A 24,016-nucleotide genomic window follows, 5' to 3' on the forward strand; every position below is an offset into this window, starting at 1 on the left:
CGCTTGCTAATGATTTCTTTTTTATGTTTCTAGCTCCTTCCATTTGATATTCTTTTGATTTATGCTTAGCTCCCTTAGTTCTCAGCTCTGTGTTTTTCTCATGGGTAATCATTTCACAAAATGTGGGGTTGTTGGGTACTTTGCACTATACTGCTGTTAATTGCAGCTTTTCTTGCACCTCTGACTCCTTTATTCTTACTGAGAGCTCACGCTTGCTAAGTTTCAGAAAGTTATTGATGATTAAAGGAGACTGTCCATCTTCATAAAAGACTTACTACTAAGGAATGGAAAGAAGGAGGAGGGTGTCCTGACATGAATCTCTTGAAATGGGGACTTTGTCTGAAGGATGCTGCTGCTCAGTGGGAAACTTAAAAGCAGGGGGAAAGCGGGGAAAAGGAAGGGGTGGGAATGGGAGGGAAAGGCAACTTCATGTGCTTGAGCTCAGGTTTGAGAGCTGTTAACTTTTCAGATTTTTTTGTGTCTGAGCTATCAAAAATTTCCTCTGGCCTTTGACAAGACAGTTAATCTGTAAAGTAGGTGTTAAAGCCACTTATTTTGTGACCATTAAGACAAATTTGTAGGGTGCTTTGAAAATTGAAAGTACAGTATGCTTTTAAATTATCAGATCTTCTTCGATGAGAAGATGAAGGAGCTGATACAAGGTTGCCTGTTTTAATTGAGTAGATATAATGGGAGGAAGCTAAGTTAAAGTTCGTTCATGTATCATTTAGAGTCAGGTCCACACAAGGTGTTCATCTGATGTTGGCTTTCTCCTTTCTGGTAGAAAGCTAAAACGCTGAAGACCCTAACTTGAATGTACTGGTACCATATGTACATTCATTATTAAGTTTGCTAGGTGTTTTCTGGGAGAATAACCCTTCAAGTTAAATTTTATCACTAAAATTTCAGAAGTGACACAGTGCATAACTGATGCTTTCCAGCAAAACAAGCGGGTTGGTTTATTTTCCTAGGTATCGGAAAATTGTTCAGGTTATATCAGAAAAAATCCAATATGCATGTTATAGGTACATAAAACTATTCTACGAGGGTTTAGTGCAGTCTTAACTCCTATGCTTTACTTTAATTATTCCTCCTTTGAAGTGTCACACGTTATCATTGGGGAGAATAAGGATTCTTTAGTGGTACCACATAGTACTATTACTCTAAGCAGAAATCTTCAGAGGCAGTTCCCAGGGTAAGTGGATAGTTACCAATAAATTCAGTTTTCTGGACAAATTAGCTTCAGCGGCAGTGCCAGAAGAAGAATTTTCTGTTCTGAGTCTCTGAAGCTGTCTAACAAAGACTTTACTGCTGACTTAACGTTCTTTAGGCTACAGCCTCCAGAAGGTGGAGGAGTAGGAAGTGAGAAGAGGGGTGTGTCTGTGTAAAATAAATGAAAAACAAAACAAAAATGGCTGTATCCTTCAGTTTCTGCCTCAGGTGGAAAGAAGATTGAAATTTCTCTTTGATCTTGAACGGTGACTTATTTGTAGTTATCTATGGCTTATAGCAGCCCTTTTTTTATATTAGTATAGATTGATCTCGATTTATAAAAACTGAAGATCTGGCTTGCAAATAGGTAGATATTACTGCTTTTACCATGATTCAGCAGTGTTCTGAGCCCAAGAGATCTTTGTGAAGTATTTTCCCTTCAGAGAACCAGACAGCTCCTTAATCCTTTGTCAGAGGAAGTTCTTCCCCCACGAGAACAACATTAAGTCTGTCCTTAAAGGAAACTACTGACACTGCCTCAGCGGCTTTGTAATATCCAGCTGGAGTGCTATCCAGCCTTGGACTTCTGCTGCTATTTATATTTGCTGCTGCTTCTAAACTGCTGCTAGCTCATACGAAGTTTTCCTGGGTCATGTGTCTCTGGCAAGCCTCCTGACCCTAGATATTTTTGAATAAATTCAGTTTAGAATTCATGAGAAGTAGCTATTATTGTAATGGGCAGTTTAGGCAGCACATATGTCATTATGGTTTGTAGGGTTTTTCCCTGATGATTATTGAATAGTACAAGAACATATTCCTCTTTAAACCCGTTCAGATATTTGGCCAGCAAATGTTATTTTACGTACAGCACCTCCTTTGTATATGAGATGATTTCATCAATGTGTGTTACTGATTTGTTTAGTTTTCCTCAGCTGTGATTATTTATTGCAGTAGTTCGTGAGCTTCTATCTTCTTCCCAATTTTCTTTTTAACACTGGTGTGTTACTTGACAGCTTATCACTAAAGAGAGTTGTACTGACTCCCAAGCATTTCTCTTTCTGCAAGCGCTGCACCTTTACCTCTTGGATTAATCTCATCTGCTGTTGTTGCTCATCTTTGGCTTCTTTTCCTGGGTTGTAGCAACCGCCACCAGTGACCTCAGGAATACTTGTGTGCAATTTGCTACTTCTTACAGCTCTGCTGCTAGCTATTGCTTCAGCAGCCTTCTGGAGGATCTGTTGTCTTCTCATCCTTCTCTTTTTAACAGTATTCAGTGGTATATTTATTTGCTGCCTTTTCTCTAGTTGATAACTTTCTAGTAAGATTAGCATTGTACTTTTTTCACCTGTCCTTGCTTGCAGTGGGCTGTCGTTTGATTGTGCAATAGGAGCAGCTCTTTAGACTAATTTCAGAATTGATGTTTGTATTAATGAGAAACCGTCCATTTGGAATGCTGTTACAAACATTTTTTTTAAAACTATCATTTTCAAATGCCTACTTCTTTCACATTCATCTGCTGACTTCCTCTTTTCTTATGCTCAGACATAAGTTACTCATCATTATTTTATGTGCCTTCATCCTGCTGCTTTTTCTTCTTTCAGTTTCAGGAACTTATGATCTGCTTCCCCTCAGTGCATCCTGGCTAATTTCCTAAATGAAATGCCTCACTTTCAACACCCTGCATGTTTACCTTTGTTTTCCTTCACGCATTTCTTCAAAGCCTTTCTTGTCTGGGATTTCTGCTGAACGATTGGATATGGTTGGGCTGCTGCTGTGATGGACTCTGCCTAATGCTGCTGGCTCAGTCCCACTATTCCTGTTTCATCCCTTTGCATCCACCAGTGCTTTGTTCTGTATTACCGAAGTGTCTTGCACAGTGGGGTTCTGTTTATGACGAGGGCTTGCACAGATTACTACAAATAATGACAAATGGTTTATTTCTATTCAGTGTTACAAGTCTTTGAGTTGTTGGCTGGCTGGATTTATGCTGCACCCTTTTTCCTGCTAGGTTGCATGGGTATTTAGTATCTTGTAAGAATCTCTTACATTTACTGTTCAATTTTGCCCTTTTTTTTAAGCCTTTACAAAGGTTTTGCTTCTGTTGAATCCACTGCCACTAATAACATAGTGATTGTGTCCTTAATGAACTAGACCTTTACTTTCTTTGAGGAGATAGTGTCATCTTTTTTTTCTTTGACCAGAGAAAAAACTGGTTCCATCTTGCAGTTTGCTTCTTGAAAGCAAATTCCTGGAATTGTTTGGATTTACTTGTTTATGTCAGTTTTATCCTTTTTTTGTCAGTGTAATCATTGATATTCAAAGGTTTTGCTTTACAGGGGGGAGCTCTTGGTAATTATCTAATTTATCCAAACCCTCTTCCCTTATAGCAGTGATTTGCTTTGTTTTAAGGCAACCACATGCTATTGTTTTACACCACGCTTGGTAGACCTTGTGCTAAATGGAAATTCGCTATATATTTGGGTATTTTCTGTATAATCGGTACCCAAGGTGGTCAGGAAAGAAACCTAGTACTGGCACAAAACCCAAGTGGAGTGAATGCTCTCTCTTGTTGACTCTGCTGTTCCCACAACTCTGTATGTCCTTATCACATAATCACTGCTGGAAAATTTGATTTTCTTTTACCTCTTCTTCTATCTTTCTGACCTTTTGGTAGCTAAATTGCAGTTACTGTTGCACATTTAATCCTCCAAATGAATGGCCAAGATGACATAAGTTGTGTAATTTTTTTTTTGCTAGACTTTCATACTTTAGCAAATTCAAATCCATATACATCTGTGTGGTTGTCTGAAACGTTTCTCTCATTCAGGGTGGCTCTTTGTCATCAAAAGAAAGAAGATTTACACGTTTCTTGTCTTGGACTTGGTAGTCTGTATATTACTTTAACATCCTTTTGAAAATATGAAATTGCTGCAATGGTGTGTACTCATTAGCCTGCTTAATTTGAAATTAAACATGCTTTTTTATGACCATTTATAGTTTCTGGGTTTAGTTAATTTTGCTCAATAGGTTTTAGTTAACATCAGTTTACGTGTGAAGTAGCAAACCTATAATCTGTTTCAGATATGCTTGGTACTTATTCAGGTTTTTTTCTCCTTCCGTTGTGCAAGAGGCAGGGATGGTTCATCATCCTCTATGACTTTTTCAGCTTTTCACCAAGTCTCGTCTCCTAGAGTATGTTCATACACATTTAAGCCTTTGATCACTCCACCAAGTGAGTGAAACACTTAAGCTTGTATGGAGTAGTGAACATGAATTTATTGCTTAGATCAGATTTCAGCTCTTTGATATGGTGTTACAGTTCAGCTCAGCCTTCCTGTTCTGGAGGTAGACTGAAGAGGCTTAAAAACTTGTAACCTGACACTGTAATTTCTGGGTGCGTACATAGATTTTACTAATCATGGGGTGGTTTTTGTTGTTCACTGAGGAATTTCACAATCAAATTATCTTGGTCTACAAAACAACTGCCATTCCAGGCAGGTGCAAAAGTATGTTTTGTTGTGGTGTCCTGCCGCCAGCAGTCGCCAGGAGCACTTATCTTTGGAGATGCGTAGTAAACCAGGCATGTACAGAGTGCTACTTTCATGTTTTCTCCCCCCTTTTGGCAATCACAGCTTTAGAGTAGTTTCTTTTGCATCACTGTGTTTAACTGGCAGTGGCATACCTATCCTTGATGAATTTGTCTCATCTGGTTTTGAACTTGCTTGTCTTTTTGCCAGTGCAGTGTTTTTTTGGCAGTGACTTTTGTAGTTTAATTATTTGTTTTGTGGAGGGAAAAAGAAAAAGAAAACCTGGAAGCTGATTTATCATAGATTTAAACTTGTTATTTACCCTTCCTTCTTGGAAACGGCCAAGAATGCCCACTATATTTGATTTTGTAGATCTCAGTCCCCCTTCAGTTACCTCTTTTCCAAAATACTTATTTTTTTTCTCATGTGGAAGCTCTTCATGTTATTTCTGCAGCGTGTTTGGGTTTTTTTTCTGATCTGTGATCCTTTATTAATAGGGTGACCAGAACCACACACCATATTAAGACGTCAGGGTGCTGCTACAACAGTAACAGATAAACATAATGAAGATTTGGGTTTCATTATTGATTTGTTTTCCTAATAACTTCTTAGGTTCTGGCTGTCTTGTTTCTGCGGTTGCAGGGACTGCATGATGGTTTTGTCCAGGATGACTACTGATACCTTCCCATGATTAATAAAAGTTAATTTAGAGTCCGTCATTGTGTGTATGCTTAGGTAAAAATCTTTCCCCCATGTGTATCACCTTGCACTTAACAACGTTAATTTTTATCTCCATTTTATCATGCTGTTACCCAGGGTTGGGAGATGTTTTTGCAGCTGTTTGCCACCAGTGTGAGATCTGACTTACCTTGGATAATTTCACAAACTTCACAAGTTTTCACACCTTACTGTTCACCCCCCGCTTTGAGGGTCTCTATAAGTACAGGTGCATAGCTTACATGTCTGCATAAGAACTTAGAAATTTCTGCTGGGAACCCGTTCCTTGTCAAAACAAGCAATTTATTTCTGTTCTTACTATTTTCTCTTTTTCTTTCAAGTCGAGGGAAATAGAATGCTCTGTTTTTCATTTCAAGTGCTTCTGTTGTACTTTAATCAGTTTTGTGTGTATTGAATCGCATTTTCCTTTTTTAAGACATTTTTCAGTTCTTGTGGGTTTTTATTTTTTTTCCATGACATCCATTTTGAGCTGCAGCTTCCCTTTTGTGCTTCAGCAGCCTGTGCAGCACTGCAGTTCCGACTTTTTACTGTGGTTCCTAATGCAGCTTTATTAGTGTAGCATCTTCCAAATCATTGATTTGTCTGTTTGCTGAAATCTTGGAGTCTAAATTCATCCTTAGCTTTTGAGCTTGAAGATAGCTGCCCAATTTTACTTCAGTGACTATTTTCCTTTTATTATTATTTGCTTGCTGCAGGAGTATATCATTGTTGGCAAGAGATCCCTTATAATCAAGTTTAAAGGATTTTTATCTTTTTAATTGTGGTGTTTGTGTTTTTCTCTGGTATTCTGTGCCTGTTTTTTGGCGAACTTTAATTGTTTGACAGGAAATGGAAACTAATAATTCTGTATCCTTCAGGACTGATTGTTATCTGTAGCCCCAGTCACATAAGCAAATTTTTTCATTAACCAGTATCTGCATATCAGAGCAGCAGCGCTGTTTTCCTCTCCTGCTTCCTAAGAATGTCTGCTCACCCTGCTCTTGTTCATCTCAGTCCCTTTCTGCAGCAGTCTTCCAAAAGAATCACTTATCCTTTTCTCCTGTAGCAAACAGTCCAAATGTTCTTGGGTTTAGCTTTCCTTGTAGCTAGTTGGAGTAAGCTGTCTCTGCATCCCGCTTTCCAGGAAAGAGAATGCGGCTGCCTGCTGCTTCTGTTGCCCTTTCGCCTGGATATTAAAGCTGAGCCTCTGCATAGCCTGCCAAGTGCTTAACCAGAAATAGTCAGAAGGCCCTCCTTCCTAATATTGCAGCTGACTCTGAAATCCTCATTATCTTACATCTGCATTTGTGCAGTGCAATTATGCAGAAGCAATTATTTTCCTAAAAGCTTATAATTTAAACAGATGAAGGAGAGCGTATGAAAAATGCATATAACATGTGAAGTGAAGACTTGTACCTGTGTAATTAATGCCACATGTATTTCATTTTTGCTTGCCTTTTTTTAGTAACCTTTAGTAGTTGCTTTCCATTTTATTCTGTTTGTGCATTCTTGACACTGGTATGCAAGAAGGGGAAAACCAAGGAAGTGCCTAGAAAGTGAAGAAAGAGAAAAGGGAAGAAAACATAAAGCAAAAGAAAAACCGGTGCTTGGAAGAGAGGAAGTTAGAATGAGGCCTGAGTGTGGGGTGTAGGTGAGCAAGCTGGAAGAAGCAACCAATCAGTATTAAAAGACTCTTCAGATTATAGACATGTAGAAAATATGATACAGTTGCATCTGTCATGAATGTCCTTGCTTAAACTGCTTTTGTAGTTGTTCCACCAAAAAGATAGTGGAGGAATCATCTGAAAACACCTTATATTGCTGTTAGGCAGAAAGAGTTAATTTCTGCTTCTCATCAACTGATCCTGCTGCTACCCAGAATATGTCAGAAGGGTTAGTTTGGCAATTCCCATCCTCCCACCAGCAAAACCCTGTCCACTGTGGGATTCCAGTACACCTACACAGGCATCATCTCTTGTCAATGTACAGCCGAAGAGGAAAGTTAAGGTGTGTGTATTTTACATGAGCAACTTGGAGCACTGCTTTTCATCAGTATGAGAGCTTGTGCTTGACAGGGGGGAGGAAGGTGGGTAGCTCAGGACATTTGTGTTACAACACCTAGGTGGAGCTGGATACAAATCTGAGAGAGGCAAAAAAAAAAGCCCCAAACCCAAAATCCACACCTCTGTTTATTACATTTAGAGCAGTGTGCTTTCCGCAGAGTTTACTCCTGTAGAAATAAAGGAATACAAATGGCAGGGGAAAAAAAAACAAAACACAACCTTGAAGCAAAAGAAATAGAACTAGTGGATGGTTTAGCATTTGGAATGAATCAGAGCAGCTCTGCTGTCGCTGTGGTAGCTCTCCCCCAACTGTTCACGCCTCCAGGTTGGGTGTTACTTCGTTTATGGTAGACAGAGAATGATGAGCTGTTGCAAGGAAGAAATGGCTTGCTAATAGTGTGGAGAGGTAGAGACAATGTATGTGGCTTTAATGCTATTGATAATTTAGTTCAAGGGATGGAGTGTCTCTTCTAAATGGCACTTTTCAGTCTCTCTACCCTATTCTAAGTGAGATATATGTGCCTTGTGGCCAGAGATGAATTGTGGAGATAGGACCTCTGAATCAATCTCTGCTGTATGGTCTTTCCCCCCACCCCTACTTTTTTTCTTTCCTTTTTTTTTTCCTCTTTTTTTAATTTAAGCCAGGAGTTGATTAGATGCCTGGCAATGATTACTATCCATTGGCACATCCCATTGGGAGCACACTCCAAGTACCAGCCTTCAGCTCTTAACAGGGGAAGTTAAGCAGGCTGCTTACTGAGCAAAAGGAATTTCTCTTCCCATGAGAGCCTGAGTGCTGTTTCCCTGGCTAAGAATGCTATAATTCCTTTACAAGTGACAAGCAGGCTGCTACCATCTGCTGGTGAATGGCTGCAGGACGGTGGAGTTTGCGTGAAAATTTGCTCATGGATTGAAGAGAACAATTAGCGGTCATTAAGCCCAATTCACACATTTCCTGTACGAAGTTCCACGATTTCATTTCGTCTTTAGAATGTTTTCTAATTGTGGTGTGATTTCTGTTTTGTTTTGAAACATAAATGCGTAAGATAAGGGTTCTAACCAAAGCCATAGAAAGTACCAGCAGGATCTGTGCATAGTTTTATCTTTTAAAGCACAACAGTGATGTCTTGCAAAAGCAGACTGAGACCATCCAGACATTTTTTAATCACTTTATTCTGTCTTTCTAGAAACACCTGGGTATATTTGGAAACCATGTGGCATTACTTGGTGATAGTCTCTTTCAAAGATTTAATGGTAGACTCGTGAGTTGGTTTAGAACCATGCAGCTTTGTAGGGTGTCTGCTTTGTTCAGTCACTATACTGTGTCAAGAAGGAAGAACTAGAAAGAAGAGAGTAGTTATTGTGTATGTGGTTCCCCCAGCTTCCCCTGAAAGAAGCAGATGGTCGCGGGTCCCAGGAGGTAGAAGAAATGGGGCCATTAGACTGTCAGTGACTTGTGAAAAGCAGAAGCATCTGCCAGAATGGAGACTTGTTCAGCAGCAGGGGAGCCAGCAGCAGCAGATGATCTCTGCCTTGAGTAGTCAATGGTGTAGTAGTCGCTGGGGAATTGCTGTTGTGGGCGTAGCTGCAGGTAACCTTGGTAATAATCTGGTTGGTCTGGCAAGCTAAAAAAAGGGAAATGAACGCTTGACGCTTAATCTCTGGCATCTTAACTACCCACTTTTACTGTCTAATCAGCCCTAACTACGACCCATTTGAAAGTATTTGGTACCCATTCTCAGCTGAGCCCCATAGGCATATTTGAAATTGTTCAAAATGCCCGTCGTGTTTCTGTTTCAAGTTTCAGAATAGCAAGATGAACCATGCTAGCCTGAGCAAAGAGTAAGTTCAAACACTAAATTAACGTTTGGAAAAGTATCAAAAATTTTGTCGTCTTGTTTTCAGCTGTATCGCACCGAACGCTTTTCTAAAACATGCCTTTTCGGTGTTAAGAAATATTTCACACAGCTGCAGTTTAGTCTCTGCTGCTGTATTTCGTATGCTCATACTGACTTCTCTGCACAGGACACAGTGTTCCTGGGAAGAATAGCCTCTTCTGTTGCTACAGTGTGATGGTACTTCAAAGACCAGATAAAATGGGGAGGACAGAATGCCTCTGAGAAATAAACCTAGAAATTCATATCTGTCTTCAAAAAGAATAGACAATTTGGGTTCTGTCCTGTTGGAATAATTAATCTCAGTCAGCCGCATCTAAAAGAATAAAGTGTATGGGTAAAGAGCTTTGGTTCAGAACTCCTCAAGCTGCACTTTATGAATATTTGGCATAGGTGAATCTAAGACTATTGCCAGTACATAATATTCTTCCAGGGTTGACTTCATAGCCAGGAAGAGATACTTTTCTACACATGAAACTTGGTTTTACTCCCATGAGAAAGAGAATTACATTGCAGTTTGGCTAGGGGTCCAGACATTTTGGTTTACATTAAAATATTGGTTTAGATGGCGTTTTGTATCTTTGGAAACTATCATTCATATTCTGATAGGCAAGAGTAAGCTGCTTGAGTGTCCCTTTCTAGGCCTCAGGGACACTTTCCTTACATCATGAATACTGCAGTAGTTTGTCATGATACACATTCTCTGCTTAGAAGATCGACACAGTTTAAGTAGGGAGCACTGGAGATCAGGGTCTCAATGCTTTGGCATAACCAAAAAGAAAAGGCAGCATTCAAGGCTGCAGTTGTAGGTGTCATGAGAACTGACGTCTCACAAGCTTTCCTGTTAGTTGCATCTGCTTTGATTTGAAGGAGGCCACCTGGTTTATGGCTGGAGCTACTTTTGCTTTCATCCTCATTCAGTCATTTAAATACAAACTGTAGTCATCTCTGCATAGCATAGAAGAGTAGGAAAAGCAGTAACTGTCAGATATTCTCAGTGGTTTTTTAAATAGTGTAATCAAAGCCCTGATTACTGCGCAGAGGGAGGATCTTCGCTGTGGCTCTTATCACGTCTAGCATGATGTGGCCATCTCCCTGTATGGTAAAAGACCATGGTTTGTCCAGTGCCAGGTTCACACTGCTGGTTTGAGCATATTTGTTCTGTGTGCCGTACAGGTGTCACTTGCTGATTGTGTTAATACTGCACACAGAGTTTGGTACTAGCTTTCCCAATAGGAAAAAGAGGGTTTAGATCATATCATCATCTATCTGTGTGCAGTCAGTGACCGAAGGCAATGTCTCTTAGCCTGAATTCAAGGTGAATTGTATCAGCTATACAAGGTCTTATTTGTGTTTTTAGTTGTGTTTATCAGCACAACCAAACTTTCTGTGTGTGACTCTAAAGTTACTGTAGGTCATCTTTTTTTTTTTCCCTCATAATAGTCTATTTGCATTTTAATTTTTAAATAATAGCAGTCTCTTAGCCTTTGGTGCATTCTACCAGATGTGGCTTCTTTGCTTTTTAGAAGAGAAAAATGTCAACCTGTCAGAAATCAGTTTTCATCAGAATCTTAGATTAGCTAATGAAAATCACTTAGTGTATACCTTCAAGAAATAAAATTGCTGTCTAAACGAGATGCACTATAGGCCAACTTCCATAGGTCATTCCTTAAGTCATTCAGGATGAAGTAAATGGGTGAGTGGCTTTCATTCTGCTACATTCACATCTCACTGTTAATACGGTTAAATACATCATTGACCAGTTGAGATAATGGGATTTAAGTAATGAAAATTGAACGTGGACATCAGATGAGTCTTAACTACTTTGACAATAAATGTATGAGCATCTTTGTAGTACTGCAGGCGTTTCTTTTGGAGATGTGCCATTTCTGTGATGATGAGCTATTTTCTCCTTGATGGCATCTTCTCCTGCTCCAGATAAACCTTTTTTAATCACCTCTGAAAAAGTGTTCAACTTAGCCTTGATCTTTTTGGGCTGCTTAGTGATAATGAAAATGATGTAACCAAATTACTTTTACACTAATGGCGTCTCCTAAATCATTCTTTGTCATGCTAATTCTCATTTTAAAGCTGCTGTAGATTCAAAAAAAGCTCTTTTCCAATTTTAACACTGATGTCATTGTCAGGTACTAAAACATGGGCCAGAGAAATAGATTTGAGAAAGTGTTTCGAGTTCTTAATGGTTGGTTTGAAGGTTTGGTATCTCTTGCCTGGTTAGTACACCTGAAAAGTTTTTTGTTTAAAAGAGCTTATATTATTGCCTATACAAAATGCCTTTAGTCATGTGGTGTCGAAAGATACAGTTCTAACATTGTGATACTTGAGAAATTTGTCCTGGGGTGGGGTTAACTAAAATTCCCAGGAAAATACCTGGAAAGATATGTGGAAAGTTGGTTGCAGTCTTCATTGCCATTTCTTGGTTTCCCTTTCAGAAATGTTCCCATTGCCAGGAATCGGGAGCCACCTTAGGCTGCTACATCAAAGGCTGCTCCTTCCGATACCATTACCCATGTGCCATCGATGCAGGTAAGAATAAATGGCATGCCAACTGTATTTCATGTTTATTCAAGACCACAGGACACAAAATAATCTCAGGTACTTTACAATTTTATTCCCTCTCTGTTTTTCACCTGCCATGAAGATTCAGTAATATAAATGGTGAGAAATGGCATCAGTAAATAACACACTGGGACAAGGTGGAACTTGTAATGAAAAAGAATCTACCTGAAAGCGGAGGAAGAAGCCTGGTTTGGGGGAATGTAGTTGCAGTGACTCATATTTGGCTAGAATATGACAACTGACCACTCTTTTCTTGCAAAAATTAGAAACCCTTTGTTAAAAGGGTGCAAGTGACCAGAAAGGTGTCTGCTCTTTCAGGTTTACAGTCCTTTGGATAGTCATAGTAATGATTTCAAGTGCAAAGGGTTTGTAGGATCATCAGTACCACTTGCAGCACAGCCTTCTTTCTCCCTCCTTAGAAGCATTTCAGCCAGTCTCTTCAGTAGGTCCAGTTTTTGTCATTGAACAAGCTAATGGTTTGGATGGTATTCTCCCTAGCCTGGGTTTGTGAGCTGTCGTTTTGTGTACAGTAGTGAAAGTGGTTCAATAGAGATAAACTTTATTCTTGGGTTAAAAAAAAAAACACAAAACCCAGCTTAGAATGAATAATATCCCACTGTTCCAGTCCTCTGTAACTCACTTCTTTCATACAGTACGTAGTTTGATAGCAAGCAGTAAAGATTCAAGATTACAACTCTAGACTGGCAAACAATCACAAGCTTCCTGTTTGTTATCCCAATTCCACAGCAGCCCACTTGTTTCACCAGCTATTTTATGCTGTTTATGCTGTTTTCCAAGTGTTTACAGTATTTGAAGTAGGTATGCTCATTTCTGAATGACTGCATCGCACCTCTCACTTGAAGTCCCACCCTGTTGGAGCACCTTATTTTATTCTAATAGTAATGTTTTTCATTAAATTAGTATTGCAGTGGAGTGCTATTAGTACCACGTAGAGAATGCTTGGTTTTACGTGCAATAAGTTGTTAAATATTATTTGGGTTGCAAAAATCACATGCTCAAAAAAATGCCACAAATAAGGGTGCCCATGTAAGTGTGATTTTGGTCTCTTATGAACATACCTTATAAAACAGTAATTACCTAATCAAAGACTGGCATCTTTTTCCATAAGGCCCTACTTCAGCCTGTGGGATGGAAGAGTACTCATTCATGAACATACATTGTCCTCACTGATTTTGTATTTTACTTGCTGTGTATAAGTCCATCTCAGTTCTGAAAGTAGAACTGAAATTTTCTGTGACACTCATCTATGTCATGCCTAAGAGTTTTATGAACATCAACAACCTTTTTGTTCATACATTTGAGAGACAGAATCGTCATATTTGCATTCATATTGTGTTTAGTAATTTGTTTCTGGTTTGTGACCTACCTGTTATAATACCATGAAAAAAATGGTAGGGAATGTTCCCAATAGTTTGGGGTACTTAATATGAATTCTTGTTACTCGATACAGTATGTTGCATTTTCCATGTTATAAATACAGGTATCAAAATTAAGATACTGTCCTTTTTCTTCAGATAGACCTTCCTCATTAACTCTACTCCACTTCAGCAAATGCAGTAGGATCCTCCAGGTGACAAATATACTGAACAATCATGACTGATTCCCAAGAGCAGTTCTGTCATGCACGGAAGAGGCAGTGTCCTCTGCAAGAAATAGTACATAATCATACTATTTGCATCATATTAAATGTAATATAATATGTCTACCTATAATATGTAGAAGAGGGCTATGTTAATTTGGCTTTTCCTTCCATTTGTCTTGACTTTGCAGCCTTTGAGGTTTTGGTTTTTTTTAGAGTAGCTTTTTGTGTTCAAGTTCCAAGGCTGTGCTTACTTCATTTTCTTGTAATTTTGTTATGAGACATCATGTTGTCATATGGCCATCTGTCAGAGTGCACCATTCCAAGCTAGTTTTCCTCCTTTGAGTAATACGGCAGTAATAAATTGCAAGAGCTGCATGGAGATGGGATACTTGAACTAGGAGATTCGCAAACATACTTAATAGGAAAAGAGTTGGTAAAACTGGTAAATCTCTGGTTTTGCTCCAGGAAGAGTAGGTTTTAATGAGAACAAAAACTTCTCTTTGTTTCTTTTTACATCTTCCTTTTTGTTTCTTCGTCTTCAGTCTGGATGTGTCTGATACTTTCTCCAGTCTGGCTCTTTAAACCAGCCACAAGCTCTTTATCTAGTTGGTCTCAGGTTCCTCTTCTCAAATTCCTTATTCCAGTCTCTTTTGTAAGACACAGTTCTCCCTACTCCGTTCTAACTTTTCCTTTGCCCGGATTTCTAGCTGTCATTCTGGTGTCCTCCTCTCTGCTCTTGCATCACCTACTCCTCTCCTTTCTTGCTTCTAGCTCTTGACTTTTTTTCCTCTCTGGGCTTCTTATTCCTGTTTGGTGTTCCTAACTTAGCCATTTTTCACACTTAACCCTGATACTCCCTGTTTGTTCTTGTATATTGCCCTTGATCTCCTATGATTCACCGTTCTGTGCCTTATCCCACTAGTTCTTAGGCTCCAGTCTTCTGGCTGAATCTTGCTGCACACTCATCCTTAATTCCCTGCTCCTAACTTCTAGTAGCACTGGTCTCCCCATCCTGCTAGCCTCCACTCTTTTTCCAGTTCCAGACTGACTTTCTCACTTCTGCCTGTCTTAGCCTTAGCAATGTCCCCCAACAGCTGCAGTGCTTTAGGGTCGGGTGCCTAAGTCTGAGGCCAGAGGTTCATTTACAGGAAAGACCTGCTTACCCCCAAACAAAAGTATATTTGGAGGAATTTTTGAAGGATCTAACTACTAAAAGCTTAAGAAGCCTCACCTGAAGATGTGCAGATTAAAATCCCCATTGCTCCTTTCAAAGAGTTGGATTTACTGATTTTTGTGGTAAGCTGGCAAGGACATGCCTGAGAATTGAGGTCCTACTGAAAAGCAGGGTATGCTAGAACTTTCTAGAGAAGGTTAATAGGGACAGAATAACTTTTTTTTTTTTCCAAGAAAGAGTCTCAAGAAAATGGTTAGGCTGCTTCAGCTGCAGTTTTCGACCAAAACAGATGAAAGAACCCAGCTTGAAGTAGATTCTCAGCATTCAAAGTTTCAGCCTGATGATACAACAGTAAAAGACCTTGTTTGCAGTTGGGTGTATCTGTGGGTGTAATCAAGCTGTTTTAATCTATAGCCATTCTTTCAATAAATCTGTATAAAAGAAATAAGCTATAGGAATAGGAATAAGCTATAAGGAATAGGAATTGGGTTTTGGCTGTGGCCAAGCAAAAAAATGTAGGCTTTCTTGAGAAGCACATCAGCATTCTTTTCTTTTTCCTTAGTCTGCTGTCTACCTATAAACCCCTGTTACTGGTTATGCAGTGCTGCTGTCTTTCTGTAGTAAATCAGATAAAAATATTTCTCAAGTCCTTTGGGTTCTGTGGTAGTTTCATTTGAAGTTGGCCATCCTGCTTTGGCAGGTGTTGCCGCCTTTCTTCATTGAGGTCCTGAAACAGATCCCTTCTGAGTCCTCAAGTCTGCGTTGACATTTGCAAGGGGGCTTTTGGAATATGTATGACTGGTCTTGTATCTTTAAAAAAATACCAGAAAACACTTGCAGGAGGGTTTTTTAGGGTACATCAAGTCATAAACACCTGGTGTTTGTAACATCTCTGGAAGTGACCGTGCCTCAGCTGGATGAAGTATGCGTATTGTGCTGCTAGGCAGTTGCGTTGTGAGCTGAAGTGTCTTTTTACCTCTGCACTGGTGTGAGTTAGAAGTTAGTACCCTATCAGTTACTGTGCCTCGTTGGAAAGGCACTACATTTTCAATCAGGGTCTGGAGGGTGAAATATCTGGAAAGGGCTTCAGTTACTTGCAGCACAGAAGGCTGGCCCTGCGATGTGCCCTGAGCTCTGGCTTCTGTGCCGATCCTTGGTTTCCAGTCACACCCTGGTGAGAAGCCAGGTTTTGCACCGCTGCTGCTAATTGCCTGCTATGCAAGGCACATGGCTTCATAAGCTGCCAGTTTGTACATATGGATGTTTTTATATAGCCTAATTCAGCCTTCCTTTTAATCTCCTTTCATAGAAAGTAGTCTTTGGCAATATAGGGTGCAAGGGAGCTGAACTCCTCATATCCATTTGCATAAAAATCAAGATCAATAGTGCCACTTAAGTAATCTTTATATGGAAATGACTGCGGTTAACATTGTCTGTGTTTGGCTTCGTCTGTCCAAATTTATGAAGAGCCTCTGATGTCTCAAGATAACTTAGTCCTAGGGATGTCTCCATGGAAACAGGATCTTTGTTTTCTGAAATTTTATATCTTCTCCCTCTGCTTGTTCTTCCCCACCTGGAGCCAGATCCTGATTGCTGCAGCACACTTGTCTCCACAACATGGATCGGAGGCAGTTTCACATACAAAAGATTTTTGACTGTAAATTAGGAAAAGACTAGCAGAAAATAGAATGAATTTTCAGAGAACAGAAATCCTACATCTTCCCAAGTATTGTTAAAGATGAGTAGCAGGCAGAACACAGGGTGAGACAAAGTGTAAAGCTTACAGAAGAATAATTGCTTCTATTAGAAATGTTTTAGCTCTTCCCTGACTACTTTATGGAGAAAAATATGTACAAACAAGGACAAGTCTCGGTTCTTTCTCCCTTTCTGCCACAATGAGCTGATCATAGCTGTGTGTCTTGTGACTTCATGATGAATTGTAATCTGTGATATAAAGTACTTGGAACCGCTAACTGAAATGCAGGCCAGCTTTGTAATGATGAACAATTTTTGCCTTATTGGTATTCAGCTGATTTTCTACAGTGAGCTGATGAAATTTTCCATAGTTGTCCCTTAATAGAAACAAAAAGGTTGCTATTAATTGGATCTGGTATTTCTATCTGCAACAAAAATGACAACCTCAGTAAGAAATAAGAGCTCCATAGTGCAGACCAAGCATGAGGTATGAGATTTCTGACAGTTCTCCCTGATCTTGGTACAGTCTTCCTTTCTGATGTACTAACTGGAGAAGTGCATTCATTACCAATGATGGGGTTCCAAGAAAGAAGAAAACTCCATCCTGTTCTAACATACTGTGTGTTTTTGATGATTGCTCTGTATATTTTCGATGATTGCTGTATTATGCAGTGATAATTCATGCTGCAGTCTAAATGTACAATTCCTGCCCTTATAATGAGGCAACATTTTATTTATTCCCTGTTGTTTGCTAATGCTACATTTGAAATTGTTATCTGTGGCAGGATTAAGGGTTTTACTCCCCTTTGCTAAAATCTCTCAAGTATCTTAGCCCACTGCATGCTGTTTCCCTTTGATTCAGGCCAGAGGCATTCATGTTGAAACATAAGCATTTCATAGCAGAGGGATGCTCTGCCAAAGCTTGGGTGTCTAGAAAGCTTTTCCCTCAAGCTTTAGTTGTAGTCTCCTGCTGTCTGTTAAACTCTTCCAGCAGATTGAAACAGCAGGTAGCACTGGTTATGCTGCATACTTAAGAGCTTTTTAAATTAGCACATTTTATTTACCATTGTGCTTCTTCACTTGCTAGCTATTTGGGTAGGTTGGAGGAGGCGGGAGGTCACAGCCACTTTGCTGAATTCTCAGTGGTGTTGGTTGTGCTGAGGAGGTGATAGTGCTCCGTCCTACTGATGCACTGATAGTGTTTGGCCAGCTTGCCTTTGGTACATGGGTACAGTTGGAAAGAACAGTGTCAGAACCTTGGGCTGGTTGAGAGGTGTTCCACATGTCCAGAGGAGGGAGCTGGATTCTCTCCAGAGAATGCTGCTTTTTCACTTAGCTGTGAGGCTGAATACAGGGTGTCTGAAGACACAAATGGAAGGCAGAGAACTGGCCTGCGGTGCTCCTGGTGTGGGCATAGCACTGAGGTTTCAGGAGCCACCTACTTGACATCCGCTTGAGGCATCGTCTGGGAGGGAGAAGCAGCACTTTACAATGGCAGTGCCACTAAAGAAATGCTCTTCAAATGATAGTATTGCTTAATTTGTTCCTAAATAAGCAATTCTATGTAGGCACCCTGCTGTCCCTAATAGGTTTAAATAATTAATTAAACTACTACTTAGATCATAGAAACTTCATATATACAAGTCACGGAAGCAGATCCAAGAGCAGTATGAGTGACCTGACTACTAGACTAGTATCAAAGTGGAAACTGATCACCAGGATTTGGGATTGCAAATAAACTGCCATAAACACTCATACCTAGAGACATACGCCCCTTCTCCCCTTGATGTTTGCAGGGCTGTGGCATAAGCATGAAAGGCAACAATTTGCCTATGGAGTATAGAGCAGGGATTATCTGTTCAGAGTGGATAAACATCTTGTGCTGCGGCAAGGAAGGCTGGAATAGGTGAAAGGGGTTGGGATACAGGATTTGTAGACTTGCTGTTGTGATTCTGACTCTGTACAGAGTATCGGGGAGACTGGGGATGCTTGAACTTGTCTTGGTAATCCACGCAACATTGTCACTTGGCGTGTTTAGTAATTTTATCTGCTAACACTTCGGGGGTAGAAGGGATGAACCTGCTAATAAGACAGTATTCCTTCAAGAGATCTTGGGACGAAAAATACATACCTATGAGGCAAGATTAATGTGATGTATTATTCAAGTTGCGTTTTATTAAAAAACTAATAAATTGCTTTCTTCTCCTTTAGATTGTTTACTAAACGAAGAGAATTTCTCAGTGAGGTGCCCCAAGCACAAGGTAAGAATCCTCTTAGGATTCAAACCATTAGGTCTGTTTTTTTACTGCCCTCTTCTGGTGTCTAAACTTGGATTAGTAATTTTATACCTGGATACATCTGTAGTCACAGGTGCTGTTAGATCTCTTCTTCTGTGATGTGTGCTTGTAGTGTATTCTGGGGGCAAACATCAATTTGAGAAGAATACAGAGAGTTTAAGAAGATAAGTTTTTGCCTTATCTGTTCAGTTGTTCTTTAGATCATTAATGACTCTTTAGAAAACCTGGCTTCATTTCCTGTCTTCTGTGAGAGAATCAGTATATTGCTCACTGTTTCTCTTTGAGTGCTACATGGAAACTGGTGGTAGTTTTTCTCCTTGGATTTATGGGTGCAAGGAGGAATTAAAATGGTTCATGGAAAAGTTCTAACCGGCTTCTAGAAACACGTAGACTACATCATGAACCAGTATAGTGATGAACCTGAAGCACCTCATTCTAGTCTGTTGGTAGTAACTAGACTTACCACTCAGCCTTCAACATAGCTGTTTAGTTGTTCTGTAGATCTTCGACTCTTCAGAAGACCCATCCTCGTTTTCAGCATGATGCTTCTGCCTAGGGTTTAGCCGTGCTTTACTGAGTGTTCCTGAAGCCTGCCAGCACAATGGTGCTAAGAGCTGGACTGCTGTTACTCTGTCCATATGGGAAGAGGAAACAAGGCAGACAGTACATAACTCTCTTGTGCATATAAGCAATGTGATACAGTGCTAGGAATATGCCTCCCAGCCCATAAGGGAGGATATATCTCTGAGAGGCTGTGGATAGCTTAAAACTCTCCATCAGTTTTAAATGTTCAGAGTATGGAGAAAATGGCTGTTTTTTGTGACCAGTTGCTTACAGCAGGAATTGTGCAAGAGTGTGGAGGGCTTATGCTAGAAAGTAAGCGATAATAGGGAAGAATAGTGTTTCTTTCTAGCAGGGATTAGTCTCGTTAGGTCTTTTCTGCAGATCTCTTCTCTGCCTAGAATTAGACTGACATCTGGTGGTTTTTTGTCTTCACAGATTATCTTTAATCTGTCTTTTGTGAACATATAAGAATTAGTCTCATGTTCCTTTCTGAATGTTCTACCACAGTATGATGTATTTATACCCACGTATTTAAATGTGCTGGAAGATTCTGGGGGCATTCAGGCTGTTATCCAGAGCTGGCCTACTTTTCATCATGTACAGCATAATTTATTTCCTTTTACAATTGAGGAATAATGTTAAAAATATGCAGCAGGCTTAAATTGATGCATTAATGCTACATGAACCTGCAGATCTTGCCAAGGAAAAATGGGAAGGGTGAGCTCCCCTTACCGTGGAATGCAACTACCTAAGTGTGCAAATTTGGATACTTGACTAAAGAGAGTAGGAAGGTTATGCCTTTGAAGGCTGTTTTATTTTTGCTGCCTATTGCCTGAAGTGTTGCAGGGAAACGTAGTGTTAAGCTTTTCATAGCTAGCTTGGGTCAGTGCTGCTGTATATGTCCTTACAGCTATGGTGCTTGAACCTCGGAAGGAAACGACAGACTCCAGCCTCCCGAAGAAGATACTGAGCAGGCACATCGATTTCCAAAGTAATCTTGGGAGCGGGAGGGGGAAAACTGCCAATTAAATTGATAAAAGTACTTCATGAGGCAATAAAATTTTGAACTTCATTCAAAACTGTCCCACTGCAGATCATTTTCTGTGTTGCGTCGCAATGGAATTCAACACCAGCAGCCTTTCTTTGACACTGAAGTTTGTTGGCTTTTGCTCAGTAAAGACTCCTTTATTTGAAGTCAAGCAGATTTTTCTTTGCCTTGGCTGTGACTCTGCCCTTGTCCTGCAGTTCACTGATCATTGCTGGTTTGTTCCAGATCCTTCTGCAGGGCAGAGTGTAGGGTCACCCCGCTCCTCCCATCATAGTGGCTGGAAAGAGGAGTTCCAGCCAGTTGCAAGGCAGTAACAGGAGGGTTGAAAGCTATTGCTCTAGAATGACTGGAGAAGAAATTGCATCGGGTTTTTGCATGGTATAAGCAATTGAGAGGAAGAAAGACTAGACCATTTAAACTCATGCTTTTAGGTAATGCCAGTTAAACATTAGTAGCTAATTAGTAGCTGTGTCATACCTCATTCTTCTCTAGTTAATGGGTGGAAGAACTAACTTCATAAATACAACATAATAAGTAAGTCCCCTGGTATAGTGCCTCTTACCCTTTTTCAGTCCATGCCTCACATCAGTAAACACACCTCATCATAATAAGTGGCTCCTGGAGAGCAAAGGTGCTTCTTGCCTCATTAACTGCGCTTGACACTTCAGGCATAAGTAAGCTAAGTCCAGAGGGACTGGTCCTGCCTTTCCCCATACTCCCCAGTGAGCTTTCCCATTTCCTTCTGTCAGCATTGATGCTTCAACCATCCATGTCCTGAATGTGCTACTTTTGCAAAATAGCAGCTTTTATCACAGGGAAAACGCTGTCTGAAAACTAATCATCTTTTGAAGGGTTAGCTTCCTCTCACAAATCCAACTAGCTGTGTGTCTGCACCGCATCAAGTGCTGGTGCAACAGAACTGATAAGGAAGCCAAGGCACTGAATAGGATATAAAGGGGATGGGGTACCTCACCTTTCGGGGGCACTGCAGTCTTAGATTGTTTTAAACCATCTGTGGGGCAATTTTAAGTGATGTTTCTCAGCTTGTTCTACCTTTTTGTGTTAAATTCTGTGTTTCTTAAAATTAACCAAGCTTTCTTATCCCAAACTCTTTACTTTTTCAGAATTGCCTGCTTTTGTCACAGGGAAAACTCTGTCTGAAAAATCTGTCTGGCTCCAATACTGACTTCTCTTTCTCTCTCTCACTCTCTATATGTTCACTTTCCCTCCCCCTGTCTTCCTTTTCTCCCTCATTTTCTTTTTCCTCCTCCTTTTGGCTTGCTGGTTCGTCAGCCCCTCCTTCCTTGCTCTCTTCCCTCCTTGCAGAACAAGATGGTGAAAGGCAGCCTCAGCACAGAGCAGTCGGAGCGGGGGTGAGGGGGGAAGTATACTCCTGGGAATGGAAATAAAAGCAAGCACAGGTGAGTTGGGGAGAGTTTCCAGTTTCCACCTGCCTTCTTCTGTGGCTCCTTACCTCCAATACCTTCCCCATATATATATAAGAAATCAAGGTGCTTTTGTGTACATTCAGAAAACTTGCAATAACTGTTTTTTGTTTGGTTGGGTTTTTTTCCTGCTACCATTCTGTTCAGGCTAGTGACTGCACTTGTTTGTATTTGCACAGTAATTCCTTCTGTTTAGAAGTGAAAGGCAAATCTTATTAGCTGTTACAACTGCCTGATTACTCTCTCAGCTAAACCATTGGCAGAAATCTCTTTTCATATTGCCACGATCATGTCCATAAGGATCTGAAGGGTTTTTTACTGTAAGTCTCAGAGTAGTTAATAGTAAGCTTTCGTATAAATAAATTCATGAAAGTATCTTAAATTTTGCATGTGAGAATACTGATGAGTTCAAGATTATTGTAATCTCCAATCCCCTGTCTTCTGGCAATGTAAATACGGGGATAAGTACATTAATCTTGTCAGGAGCCCATTACGTTCCTTTTGGACTGTCATTTTCCCGTGTTTCGCAAACAGACATGGGTGGTAGAAGGTGGAACTGTATCCACAATTGGCCCCAGTTTTCTATGTTTGTACCCTTTACTCTGGTCCTTCATCCTCCTTCGTTGTGGATCCAGCGTGGGCTTGTGTGTGCTCTAAGTCGGCACCACTGTGGAAAGCAGCTGTTGTGCTCTCACGCCCCAGCTCCCCCACTGCCCTTCTTTCCTGCCTTCTGCTTTGTGACAGCATTCATACAGCCCATGTATGAACTGTATGGTGGGGAATTCAGTTTGTCTGAAACTGCATTTAGTCATGTTAGCAACTGAGCTGGGTTACTTCCCTAATCTGGTTCACTGTGTGGCTGGGCAAATATCCTGGCACAAGGAGGGAGCAGCACAGAGGTGGGAGTTGGCACCTAGGGAATGGGATGAGGTTGGGATTTCTTATTTCATTTCCACCAAGTGTCATTGCCATTTGATGGCAATGGGGAGGTCTAGATGAGGTAAGTGTTTGGTTTCAGATAAACTCTTGCTGGCACCCTTTCCCATAAACTGCAGCCCAAGAAGGTCTCTTGCCTTCATTTCACTGCTGTTACATTTCTCACTCAAGCTAGTTGCTTCTCTCTCTTGCAGTCATGCAGGTGAAGGTGCTGTTTCATGTCTGTTCTCTGAGCTGATTATAACAGTTCCATACCCTCACTGCCATTCCCTTGCTTCCCAGGCACCTCCCTTACCGTAAGATCTTACCTGTTTCCCAAGTTAAGTAATTGTGAAGTGCTTTTAACGGTGTTTTCTGTGAAGGATGAGAGATTAATCAGAGAATTCTGTGTTTTTTTTAGTGCAGTAGCAGAAGACAGTATGTCATATAAACACTTTGTAGACTGACAGCTGACTTGGTTTAGCTCTGCTGTGTTCTGTGATTTTTCATTTTTAGCAGCAGTCTTCCTTGGCTTTGGAGTGTTGTTAGAACAGTTGCCATGCACACAGTGTTTTGTGCTCATTATTTGAGTAACTTTTTCTTTCCATGGTAAAGGTCATTGGGATTCTTTTAATCTTTTGCCTTTTCCTCGAAGTGTAAAAGGCAATGTAATTCGTAATGGTACAACAGGATGATAGTCTCACGGACAAGGTGTCTGTTGCAACTGTTTAACACTAGAGAAGTTTTCTCGATGATTTTTGGGGCCATTTCTTTGAGGCGCTGGTGAACATTACTGTGTCCCAGAGACCTTTACACAGCTTTGTTTCCTGCGTTATTTTCCAGTGCTAACTCTTTTTTTAATGTATCATAGGAACGTTTTGGCTTAAGACCTTGCAGACTGCGGAATCTCTGCACCATATTATTCACTGTGTGCTCTAGAATTTTCCCTAAGGCATCACTTTTGCTTCAATTAGTTTTTATCTGAGGATCTTATTTAGGCTCCCCTTTTTGATGCTGTATGTGCCTTAAAATATAATTTCTCCAACCTGGCCTTGCATCCCAAAATAAAACCCATGTAAATCTAAAAAATTCACTTGTTAAAGAACTGAATAAATTGTTGCATTGCTGTGGTAAGAAGTTTAGGGGAATCCTGTAGCAGTCCTGGTAGTGCAGGAGCTGCCTTTCTGCTGGCCTTAGTGTAAGATAGAATGGGCACTCAGCTGTTAGGTTATTGGGTTGGTTTATTCCTGGTTCACGCCTAGGCCCAGCAAGTTAAGAAAA

General features: G+C 40.3%; 1 protein-coding gene across 11 annotated transcripts in view; it reads left to right on the plus strand.

The window, feature by feature from the left end:
- The window catches only part of TCF20 (transcription factor 20), a 128,628-nt gene that overhangs the window by 101,577 nt on the left and 3,035 nt on the right, over positions 1–24,016 (plus strand). For 6 of the 11 annotated variants that reach the window (XM_061450676.1, XM_061450677.1, XM_061450678.1 and 3 more), the window contains 3 exons: positions 11,868–11,961; positions 18,678–18,727; positions 21,669–21,796. In XM_061450676.1, coding sequence (XP_061306660.1) covers positions 11,868–11,961; positions 18,678–18,727; positions 21,669–21,752 — 228 coding nt within the window. In that variant the 3' untranslated portion in view covers positions 21,753–21,796. Of the gene's footprint in view, positions 1–11,867; positions 11,962–18,677; positions 18,728–20,237; positions 20,319–21,668; positions 21,802–24,016 lie in introns of those variants that run through there. The other 5 variants (XR_009742924.1, XM_061450682.1, XM_061450683.1 and 2 more) reach the window with 5 other exon arrangements.

Source organism: Pezoporus flaviventris, unplaced genomic scaffold (genome assembly GCF_033815535.1).
Source record: "Pezoporus flaviventris isolate CSIRO_AGI_PZ_B2104156 unplaced genomic scaffold, CSIRO_AGI_Pfla_v1 ptg000011l, whole genome shotgun sequence".
Classification (NCBI taxonomy): Eukaryota; Metazoa; Chordata; class Aves; order Psittaciformes; family Psittacidae; genus Pezoporus; species Pezoporus flaviventris.